Source organism: Hyperoodon ampullatus (assembly GCF_949752795.1).
Source record: "Hyperoodon ampullatus genome assembly, chromosome: 6".
Taxonomy (NCBI): Eukaryota; Metazoa; Chordata; class Mammalia; order Artiodactyla; family Ziphiidae; genus Hyperoodon; species Hyperoodon ampullatus.
In genome coordinates, this window is record NC_136919.1 from 72676927 (window position 1) to 72689109 (window position 12183).

Genomic DNA, 12183 nt, shown 5'->3' on the forward strand with positions numbered 1-12183 from the left:
GCCCCCAAACTTCTTTTAAGTGGTTAGTTTCATCTTCTTTCTCATCACATTATTTTTTAAATCACAAATGTTAATATGTTGTCAATTGATTAATTTTAGATTCACAAATTGTGCTTATCTTCTGATTATGTTACTAACATAAATTGCAAAATTGTCTAAATGCTGGGTAGGATTGGATAGCAAGAGAATGCAAAAGAATGAAAATAGCAAAAATCCAAATAATACTTAAACTTTAAAACCACCCTTTAAACAGAGTTAGCAAGGGCCATTTTAGGAATGCCTGTTACCTCCCTACTTATTCTCCCTGAAGTATTAATTGCAATCTGACTCTGGCAAAGAAAATAAATTTGATTATGTTTTAGTGCAGTGTTCTCAAACTTGAGTGTACATTATGTGTGGAGCATTGATTAAATGCATGGCTGGACCCCATCCCCAAGGCTTTTGATTCAGTGTGGAGAAGGACCCAAGATGTTCATTTCTTATAAGCACCTGGTGACTCTGGTAATGCTGATCCAGAATTACACTTTGAGTAAACCTCTGTTTTAGTGTTTATGTGAACTAAATACAAAGTGAAAATGTTCTTAGTACTCAGAATAATCTGCAAAAGGCAGATTTGAAATCTTAAAATTGAAAATATCAACTTGGCCTTAAATCCTATCACTTAATCCTAACCCAGCAGATTCCTAAAGGGTAATTGTAGCCCTGAGTGCTTATACAGTTGATATCTCAAAATTAGTTTTATTGTCACACATCAGTAATGCCAGTTTCACAAAGTCCTGGTGAGAGTGGAGGGATGTAGGCTTTACAGAATAATCAGTGGAAGCCCAATATAACAGTCTTGGTTTCAGTTCACCTAGTTAAACCAAATGTTCTCAGAACACATTCAGTTCATGCAAGTATCTTCTCTATATGTTTTTTCTTATCAACATTTCAAAATAGCTTTAGGTGGTATAAAATTGCCAAAACTTCAGGCTGAAAGCATAATGATTAAAATTTTTTTCTCTAGATGTCATAAAATTATCAGTGAGTACAAAATATTTCATGTAGTTAAGCATTTGCAAGACCTAAGCCTTCTTTGCTCTAAATGCTTAGTGTATAAGATTAAGATTTTGTCTTAGCTTTTATTCAAGAGGAGATGAAAAGCAAAGCTGACTAGGTGTGTTTTCTGGGCATTTTAAATTTTTTTTAAGAGTTAAAAAAATCCTGTCCTGAATATCTGAGTTAAGCTTCTTTTTAATATTGCTGTGGAGTAATATATTCATATGTTGATTTATATATCACTTGAATATACTACTTACAGAGCGGTATCATATTCACAGCTTTAGCCTCAGTGAGCTGTTTCTATCTGCATTGCAGGGACACGTGGGCCCAAGAGACACCTGTAGATCCTTAGAAGGGATCCAATTACTAGAAGGGAACTGATTTAACTGCTTTGTGCAGGGCATTCAAAGTTTGAAGGCCACAATCTACAATGAGAAATACCTTTACTTTGTGGCCTAGTACTCGTACACATACATATATGCATACATTCATGAGTATACATCTATATATACACACATGACTATTATATACATATATACATTCATAGACAGAGGACTAAAACCAAAGTTCCAGGAAACAATACTTACCTGTACTGTGTGCCAGGACATTTGAGTATTTTCTACTCTATTTGATTTCTTTAATTTTTAAAAAGTGCTGGTCAGGATAATTGATTTCATAACCTACTAATGGGTTACACCTTACTTTCTGAAAAGCACTGCTTTGGACAAATTGAAGAAGAGATCAAACCATTAGCAATACAGATGTGAGCCACCAGAATGCAGTGTCCATTCTTTTTTTTTTGTTTTTAGTTGTTGTTGTTGTTGTTGTTTCGCATTGCTAACAAGTGCCCAGATAATTCTAACAAGTGTCTAGGACCACTCTTGGAGAAAAACCTGGGTTGTGATTATACAGACTACATGTAAAGTGAAAGGGTTTGTTTCCTTTGTGTTCCTGGTTGAAGTACTTGCTGTAGAAGTCCCCCGCCACCCAACACACACTTACACACCAGGAGGTGGTCATTTCTAACAGGTATAAGGGCGCTGGTCACATGCTCATGTCAGCAGTCACAGATACTTTTTCTGAACAAGCCACCAAGTAGAAATTGTTCCTGTCTTACTTATCTCAAATGCAAACAAAATGTCAGGTCTTACAGTTCAGGAGAAAAATTACCCCAAAGGAAATTTCCAGTCTTAAGTGTGTTCTCTTCGTTGGGTTTCGCTAAAGAATTTACTATTCTTTCACAAGGAAACAAAAATGCTGTTTCTCTAAGAAAGTGTTAACTGGTGAGGTTAACAGAACAACCTGTATTAACAAGAAAATTCAATCATTATATAACTGTTTTTATGATGAGTAAAATTTAACTCTATCCATTCAAAAGTTTTTGTTGCTTTCTAACTTGATGACTTTGAAATCATTTTCAGGTAATGCTTATTAATCATATGTAAACCCTTTCCTATTGGAAAGTAAATCTTGTTAACAGTAAATCATTTAGCAAATTTTAATTTTACAAGCCACTCCTCAGAAGGTAGTTTCATTAAAAACAGTGATGTTTCCTCTTGATTTATATTCTTGTTATATTTGTATAAAATGGAAATACTGTTGATATCAGAATGATAAACCTTGGATTCCAATCTCATAGTTAATACCTATGTAATCTCAAGAAAGTCCCCCAATCCCAGAGAGCCTCAATTTTCTGATCTGTGAAAAGGAGATAATATTGCTTGCCTTTGCTATTTCACAAAGCTGTGAAGATCAAATGAGAATTAATGTAAAAAGGCTTTATAAATCATAAAGCATTATAGTATTACTTCTATTTTTAAATCACTTTCTTAAACAGTTCTAGAAAGAAAATAATTTCTACCATGAGACCAAATTTAATTATAGTGGTAGTTGAATATATCAATCTTGACCTTCAGTCTTTAAAAAAGATTAAAAAGCCACTTCAGAGTCAAGAGAATATGCCTTGACCTATAAAGACAATGAATAAGATGATATAATTGTTCTTTTTCCTTCTGTCTTATTGGCATGTAATTGAATGACTGGCTGATGTTTACATTAAGACAAAGTCCTAATTGTCCACATATATCATATTCTATTTGGGCCATTGAATAGATATGCATAATGTATATATAAATCACATGTACAGGGAATCCTCTTTTTTGCCCCATGCAACTCATGCAAAAGACTCAGCACCTCTCACTTTGAGATCAGTCTTCCTGTTCCTTTTGACTGAGGGTGATTGACATTCCCCAACATTGATATATCCTGACGTTTGAAATAAGGTTAGCTCTAAAACAGTTGTTTCCAAAGTTACTTAAAAATAAATAACTCTTTCTGTTAGAAGTAAATAATGGTGATGATAAAATTAATATCAACAATTTTAAAAAGGCTCCGAACCTCTCCACATTTCCCTGCGTTTGAAACTGAGGTTTACCTTTTTGACATCATCAACTGCCCCTAAATGGACCCTGTGCTCCAGCGAGTCTTGATTACTTGTACCTGAAGTATCTGTGACTGGCATCAATTTTACTGAAGATGTTGTAGAGGAAAGAGCTGAGGTTTAGCATCACTCTTTCCAGAGCACAGTCCCTCAAAGCGTCTCTGCACCACCTGTCCCCCCCAGTCTGTCCATTCATTCTACCAATGAGCATTCACCGCCAGTGTGCCCAGATCCCCATCTCCTCAAATCTTTCAACCCTTCAGCAGAGCACTTAAACCTGATACTAACTCTGCGAAACAAGGGACCATCCTGTGATAAGGATTCTCCTTCCTTAAAAGGCAATGGGGAGCTATAAATACCAATAATAAATAAGGATGGGGAATTATAAATAATGGGGAAATGCTTTTTTTTCTTTTTACATTGTTCTCTTTAAAAGTATTTGCTGCCTTAAGGAAACAATAAACAAGATGAAAAGACAACCCTCAGAATGGGAGAAAGTATTTGCAAACGAAGCAACTGACAAAGGCTTAATGTCCAAAATATACAAGCAGCTCATGCAGCTCAATATCAACAAACAACCCAATCCAAAAATGGGTGGAAGACCTAAATAGACATTTCTCCAAAGAAGACATACAGATTGCCAACAAACACATGAAAGAATGCTCAACATCACTAATCATTAGAGAAATGCAAATCAAAACCACAATGAGGTATCACCTCACACCGGTCAGAATGGCCATCATCAAAAAATCTACAAACAATAAATGCTGAAGAGGGTGTGCAGAAAAGGGAACCCTCTTGCACTGTTGGTGGGAATGTAAATTGATACAGTCATTATGGAGAACAGTATGGAGGTTCCTCAGAAAACTACAGATAGAACTACCATATGACCCAGCAATCCCCCTACTGGGCATATACCCTGAGAAAACCATAATTCAAAAAGAGTCATGTACCACAGTGTTCATTGCAGCACTATTTACAATAGCCAGAACATGGAAGCAACCTAAGTGTCCATAGACAGATGAATGGATAAAGAAGATGTGGCACATATATACAATGGAATATTCCTCAGCCATAAAAAGAAATGAAATTGATTTATTTGTAATGAGGTGGATGGTCTGTCATACAAAGTGAAGTAAGTCAGGAGAAAAACAAATACCGTATGCTAACACATGTATATGGAATCTTAAAAAATAAAATGGTTCTGATGAACCTAGGGGCAGGACAGGAATAAAGACGGATGTAGAGAATGGACTTGAGGACACGGAGGGGAGGGGGAAGGGTAAGCTGGGACAAAGTGAGAGAGTAGCACTGACGTATATACACTACCAGATGTAAAAACACATAGCTAGTGGGAAGCAGCTGCATAGCACAGTGAGATCAGCTCGGTGCTTTGCAACCACCTAGAGGGGTGGAATAGGGAGGGTGGGAGGGAGGCTCAAGAGGGAGGGAATATGGGGATATATGTATATGTACAGCTGATTCACTTTGATATGCAGCAGAAACTAACACAACATTGTAAAGCAATTGTACTCCAGTAAAGATGTTTAAATAAATAAATAAATAATGAAAAAAGTATTTGCTGCCTTAGTAAAAGTACAATATTGATCTCTTCTTTGAGATTGGGAAAGGAGAATATAAACAGAATATTTACTGGACATCTAGACATCATTTGACCCCTCTTATCTGTTCTCTCAACCTCTTTTCCTAAGGGCTTAGGTGTGACTTTTCTTTGTTGTCCTTTTCAGGACACTGTTTCTTGGGTGGATATCTTACAAGCCTCAAGTGACCTTGGGTGCTTAGAGGCTCTCCACCTGTCCCTGGATTCCAAGAAGGCAGCACTAGCATTTGAGTGACTGGAAAAGAGTTTGCAGCCTGTGTTTTAGGCCACATGTTTATCATAGTGTGTATCTATCCCCCATCAGGTAATAGATGCCCTGTCCCCTTCAGGTCCTTCTTAGAGGGTTTGCTGTATCTTTGTAGGAGCTCCACTGAGCTTTATTTTTTTTCCTCCTGGATGTGAAATACAGCTTCTCCCTGTTCCTACTGATTTCTGTTCCTAATTCCTGAGAAATCATGGAAGAGTTTCTTCACTGGTGCAGTCTGCAACAGGCATGCATACTTTCTATATTCCAAACAAATAAGGGTTTCTTCTGCCTTACAGAGCCCAGGTATTTTTTTCCTTGAATCTACCACACAAGAACTAAGGTCTTCCTGTTGCCATGTGGTCATATTTGTATCACATTTGTGACCATGCCACTCTCTATTTCAGAAGAAAAAATAGTTGTCATAGTCTTTAATTAGCACTCCATTCTTAGTATGGAGGGAAACCACTTGTACCCAAATGAGGGAAACCACTTACACGATTCCCTGGGATTCTGTCTTTTGAGAATTCAGTGTTTGGTTGGGGGAGCTGAGTCACACCTGTATTTACTTTAATTCTACAGTTCCTAACTGGTGACACAAGGTTAGACATCGTTTTCTCATGGCAACTAGCATTACCTTCCTCTCTTTCTTCGCCCAAATTAAGCTTCACTCACGGCAAAACTCATGGGTGTCCCTGCACTCTCTGATGAAAGTCTGTTTTCCTGAATAGTCTTCAGTGTGAACTACTCTCAGCAAGTGCTCAAACCAGGTCTGATTTTTCAAATTATGCTCTGTAGTGCCTTGTCATGGGACACACTGCAAAGAGGTCTTTCATCTTTCTGCTAATGTGCGGTCAGAAAGAAACCTGGCCTATGCATGTAGGAAGCTCTCCACATTACCTGAGCTCTGACTCTTCAGACTTTGTCAGGCATTCTGTTGGGGTAGCCTCTGAGACTGGTGGTCTCACACTTATAATTCCTATGGCTGGAAGACTTCATTGATCTGTATCACTTTTCTGCCCCAGAAGCCTGCCAGTCCTCTAATATTTCAGTGGCGTGTCTAAACACAGTGCAAAATCCTCTTCTCCAGTTTCTGAAAGTGTTTCTGCAGTAGCACTGGACCAAGGGTTTCTGTCTTTGACTGATAACCACCCTCAGAGTAGATTCCCATTCTCATGGGGATTCTGTTATAGCTGGCGAACGTGGAGGGGTTTAATTCATCCCTAGTATATTGTTAACGATCTTTTTTTAGTCTTCCAGAAAAGACTGATCTTTCTAAGAATTCACGTGCTCATTGTGGCTGGAATGGTTATCAGTTTCTTACGTGCTCTTTCACATAGGGAGTTGTAAGTCTCACCCACTCCAGTAATGGCACTTAATGCTCTATAAGCCTGTCTTTCCATGCTGAACATCTCATCTCAAATGGAACATCCCACCATTTCATCTCAGGGGAGTTGCCATAGCTTCTTATCTGATTATGAAGCAATAGTTCAGGATCATCATGAACCAGTCTAAACTGCCAAGCACCATGTATCCTAGCATTAGATAATCGTGGAGAAGAAATATGCACTATTGCCGATTCAGTCCTAGGATGATTATTCAGTAAGAGATACAACTGGGCACTGTACCTTAGTTCAGAGAATTGCTTTTTCAGAAAAAAGCTAAGGTCTACTCATAGTCTAAAGCTTAATTAGTTTAGGGAAGAAATGGAAAATGTTTATTTACCATACTTATTTTTTAATTGTCAAAAACAACCACAAGTCCTTTAGTCAAAAAGAAATAAAAATTGCTGTTAACAAACAAAGCCAGATGTGGATTTCTCCCTCATTCTTGCTCAGCTATTATATTTTTGATAATTTCTACCTTTCACTTAAACCTATAAAATCACAAGATACAGATCATTTTATTTTTAAGTAGACTGAAATCTAACCTCAGATTTTCCACACTCAAACTTTAAAGAAAATGTAGTCATTTTAGCAAATTTGAATTATGAGCAAATTCTTCCTAGAAGTGATTTACAGTCACATGAGGATGAGGCTTTTCAGCTGTCTTTATATATATGTTTTTTTGGTTGTTTTTTTTTTTTTGGTTGTTTTTGTTTGTTTAGTTTTTTTTCATGTGGGCCATTTTTAAAGTCTTTATTGAATTTGTTACAATATTGCCTCTGTTGTTTTTTATGTTTTGGTTTTTTGGCCGCGAGGCATGTGGGATCTTAGCTCCCGGACCAGGTATTGAACCCACATCCCCTGCGTTGGAAGGCGAAATCTTAACCACTGGACTGCCAGGGAGGTCCCGATATATGTTTTCTCTCTGAAAACAAGAGCACTTATTGATGTCCTTTTAAGAGATGTAATACTGAGGTCCTTTATAGTTTTAGTTTAACATTTTGGTAAAATGTTTGTTTACTCATTACATCTACATTACTCTTTCCATAATTTTTTTTTGGTTTGTACAATATCATTTTCTTCAGTTTATTTTCAAGTATAGTGATGAACTACATTAACATTCCATCTGGCAAAGACTGTTTCAGAAGCCAGTTAAATTAATTTTGTGATTTAAAAAATTAATCATATAATAAATTGTATTATATCATCTTATGAATTATTATATACTTTAAGAGTATTTTTTCTATAATTTCTACCTAGCGTTCTTTTCTGTATTACATTTTATTAACTCTAGGGAAGAAGAACAAGTAACTTGGGGAAATAACAAAATTAAAGCTACTAATTCCTAAGAAAATTAAATTTAATGTTGACATAATTGGGACTGAACATTCTGTGTATAAAGTATTCTACCATAAAGCAGTTGTAAACTTGATGGAAAAAAAAAAGACTGCTTTGCTATGGATTTTGCCATCCATCTTTTTTTTTTTTGGTAGGGGGAGACAGTATGTTGAAATTTCAAGGCATCATTAATTTTCATAGCCAATGTAAAGTATGTTATCTATGTTTGAAAGCATGAAATATTTTTTATAACTGCTTATAGGGATGTTGATTTGATCAGATAGCAAAAATAAAAATAATGATTTCTTTCCTATATAGTGTGATTTTTAATTTAACTGTAGTTAATATTGTTAATAGAATCCAGTAATCAAATACAGGGTGTTTGGAACCTGATCTTACAGTAAGTGCTATAGTGCTAGGAGCTGAGAGATAGTGATCTTTAAATATGAGGTTATCAAGAGTGCATCTCATTTATTATTGGCACCTGCTACTTAATTAAGGTGTTATGATTGCTCATGGTGTGCTGAGATTACATGGAAGAAAACTGTTTCTGTGATCGTCCCTTTTTTTTGTTGGCTCTGAATTATCTTCTCTTCTACATTCCATTTCTGCTACCATTTCTAATAGCGCTGCCTCACCACCACATCCTAAACTATGATGTACATCTAAATGTGTTCATACTAATGACCCTCCACTTCCAAATTTTAATACAGGGTTTAGAGAAGAATGGATAGATTTAGAAGCTTTTGAACATTGATGAAGGTGTCTTTGCACATTTGCATTAAAATACTAATGCATATTAATAAAACACAAATCTGCAGTAGTTTTCTTTTGTGACAGAACGGAACAAATATTAAACACTCTTTGGGTGGGAGACTATTTAAAGAGAGCAGTTACTCTCTCACATGTTGAACTACGAAAGTCAAGAATATTTTAACTAGCACAATCCTCTGGGGTTCCTGCTTTTCAGGTCTCCCTTCTTATTATGGAATATTCAAAAAGGTTTACTTTTGTGATTGAGCTTATTATTAGTGTGCCTATTTTTATGTTATTCTCTGGGATTGGGGGGAGGAAGGAGGAAATACACATTTAGTGAGAGCTAATCATTAGCCACCATTGAAGAAGAAATTGAACTTTAAAGAATCTATCAAAAATTCTCTAGTGAGCCTTTTATTACTATCTTGTCTTGAGCCCTTTTTTTAATGACATCTATTATCAGATTGAAATGGCGATTGAGACGCTGCAAAAGTCTGACGGTCTGTCCACTCACAGAAGCTCTCTTCTCAACAGCCATGTAAGTTGCCTCTTCTTCATGTAAACTAATCTCTTGCTTGTTCTGCATGTGTTGCTTGCTTCTAAATGCTTGTTTTATTTATTTACTTATTTATTTTGCTTCTTAACCTTCCTTTCTCAGCCCCTTATGATCTGTGTATCACTTAATGGCAATTTTGCACAGTGGAATATCTAAAAATAGAGCCCCCAATATACTACTTCACTAGGGTTTTTTTTACTGTTTTGGTACAGCTATATTTCCAAGTTAATAACAAGCTACCAAATATTGGTAAAAAGTAACTGATGATTTAAATTTTTCTAGTGTGATATTTATTTACCGTGAAGCAAATGTTTGTAATCTGCATCTTCAAGTCTGATACAGAGAAATGGTCGTGTCTATTTGTATGACCAGTAATATCCTTTAAGTGGAAAAAAGATTGTTAATGCCAAACCCAATGATAAACTGTTTGAAATGATTTATTTACCAGTAAGACTATATAAAATGAGAAGGAAACAGCTACCTAGATGAGCCCAGGTCCTAAGACCTAAAGAAAAATGAATCTGGGCCAAAAGAAGAAGTGAGATTCTAGATAAGCCATAAACTGCTAATAATTCAGATAAAACAGGATTATGGTTACTATTTCTTAAAGCTTTTAACTGTTATCAGATGCAGCACCACTACAACACTGGTGAGTGTAAGAAGAATGATGATGATTTGTGAAGCTATAAACATTTTCATCAAATGTTCAAATTTTGGGGACTCAGTGAAAATGTTGATTAAAAATTATTTTGTTATCATGATTTCTGAATATATGGGAAAAAGTAAATAGACCTATGATTTAAATCTGTCTAGACAGTTCTTTTGCTAAATTAATGTCAGTAACAATATAGTAAGAATTAGAGTTTTCCCTCCCAGCTGACAGTGTATTCTTAAATTTGGAGAGAAAATTATTATTTTTAAGTCTTCCCCATATTTTGTGACTGAAAAGTCCAAAATTGGATCACCCAAGTGAAATAAAATATCATTAGTTTTTTCAATAAACCTTAAACATTTAGCTCATAGAAAATGTTTCACTGTGCTTTTTAAATATTTGAATTTTCAAACATTTAAATTTTATATTCCAACATAACACAAAATACTTCCTTATGTTCTTACACATTTATTTTTAGATGAAGTGGTTTGTTTCTTTTTCTAAAGGAAGTATATCATGACAAATAAAAACAAGTTAACCTACTTGGAGAATGACTACAATTTTGGTGAAAATTATAGATTCTAAATTATAAAACAATACATACCTTGGCCCTTCTTTTGAAAGTTTAAGGAATATGATTTTTCCCCTTTCTGAAAGTTTGTATGCAGTACATCACTTTTTTATATGTTTCATAGGTATATTCCTGCTGTGCTAGCATGAGTCTGTGGTTGTGTGTAGAGGCTGATTTACTCTATACTTTTAGAATGTATGTTTTGGGGAGGGGGTGAGGACCATCTGGTGTTTTGTTTTGAAAATGGCAAGGAAAAATGTTGTTCATTTTTAGTTGAAAGTGTGCAGGAATATAAGAAAAAGAATACTGAAATTGCCAGTTACCTTTTTTGAACTTTCAGACCTCTATGAAGTTGTGCTTTGATATTCAATTCACATCTCATTGTCATTTGAGATATATACTTTAGTAAAATATGTGAATGTTTAATTTTAACTTGAATTACCCATCTTAATTAGTATTTTTATGAACAATAATGTGGATATAAGAATATTTTTATATATTTCTATTTGTTGGTTTTTTGAAACTTTTCAAATATTTTTTTTTCATTGTTATTCTCTTGTAAAATTCATGAAGTAATATTTAATGTTAATGAATGTGTGAATTAAGCTGCATAAACAACAGATACATGTTTGTTACTCTATGGCTTTATACTTTTTATTACATGGCATGGCAGCTCTTCCATTACTATTTATAACTGCCAGAGGCATTTCAGTATATGGAGAGTGGGCATAAATGTTGCTAATGTAGTGATAATCTTTCTCTAAATATCCTGATTCACTTTTATTACACCTCTGAGGTACAGTTAAGTTTATTTAAAAACAACACATTTATAGTCAAGTCTCTGGAAATACAAATGATTCTACAGATGATTATAAACAGTGGAGAAGGGATCAGTGTTTTCTGCTGACCAGTCAGGTTTTGTTTCTACCTGAACCCATTAGAAGATCATGCTGTCTTTCTGTCCTTGGAAAATTAGCGATGCTCCTAATTTTTGTTAGATTTATCCAAACAACTGGCATAAGCTACTACATGCATTCCAGTTGATAATCACCTGCTAAGGGTATTTTAAATTCTGTTAACCTAATTGATGATTTTCAGTTGTGTAGAAAAATTTTAGTGGCGAGGGTTTTTTTTAATTTAAATATGGCTAACAACTTAAATGTTCATAAGCTGTAAGTTATCTTTATCCCTTCCTATATAGCACATAATATAGAATCATTTGAGGTTTGTGGGATTCTTTGAAGTGGACATAAATTCAACCTTATGATAATAGTTCCCTGACATCAATTTCTACAAAGGATCAATTTCATTAGGCAAAATTTAGGAGAAATTATCAATAATTTGTGTCCCATACTTACTAGTTTCCAAAGAGGGATCTTATTCATGATTTTTGAGCTGAAAGTCTGTTGTCATTCTATTTTGCAATATGGAATAGATGAATTTTCTATTTTCTCTGTATATATTCGATTATTCACAATAATTTGGAAAATTCTTATTAGGATCAAATCAAATAAATAATCCCCTGTTGGTATAATCCAACTTGATTGCTTTGTTTTTCACCTCTCTTTCTACACATTAG

The 12183-nt window shown here is 34.9% G+C and overlaps 1 protein-coding gene across 2 annotated transcripts in view; it reads left to right on the plus strand.

Annotated features, from left to right (window-relative positions):
• Nucleotides 1–12183, plus strand: part of RFX3 (regulatory factor X3) — a gene marked incomplete at both ends in the record, with an annotated part of 249349 nt that overhangs the window by 163427 nt on the left and 73739 nt on the right. For both annotated transcript variants that reach the window (XM_079706070.1, XM_079706071.1), the window contains one exon: nucleotides 9289–9363. In XM_079706070.1, coding sequence (XP_079562196.1) covers nucleotides 9289–9363 — 75 coding nt within the window. The remainder of the gene's footprint in view (nucleotides 1–9288; nucleotides 9364–12183) is intronic.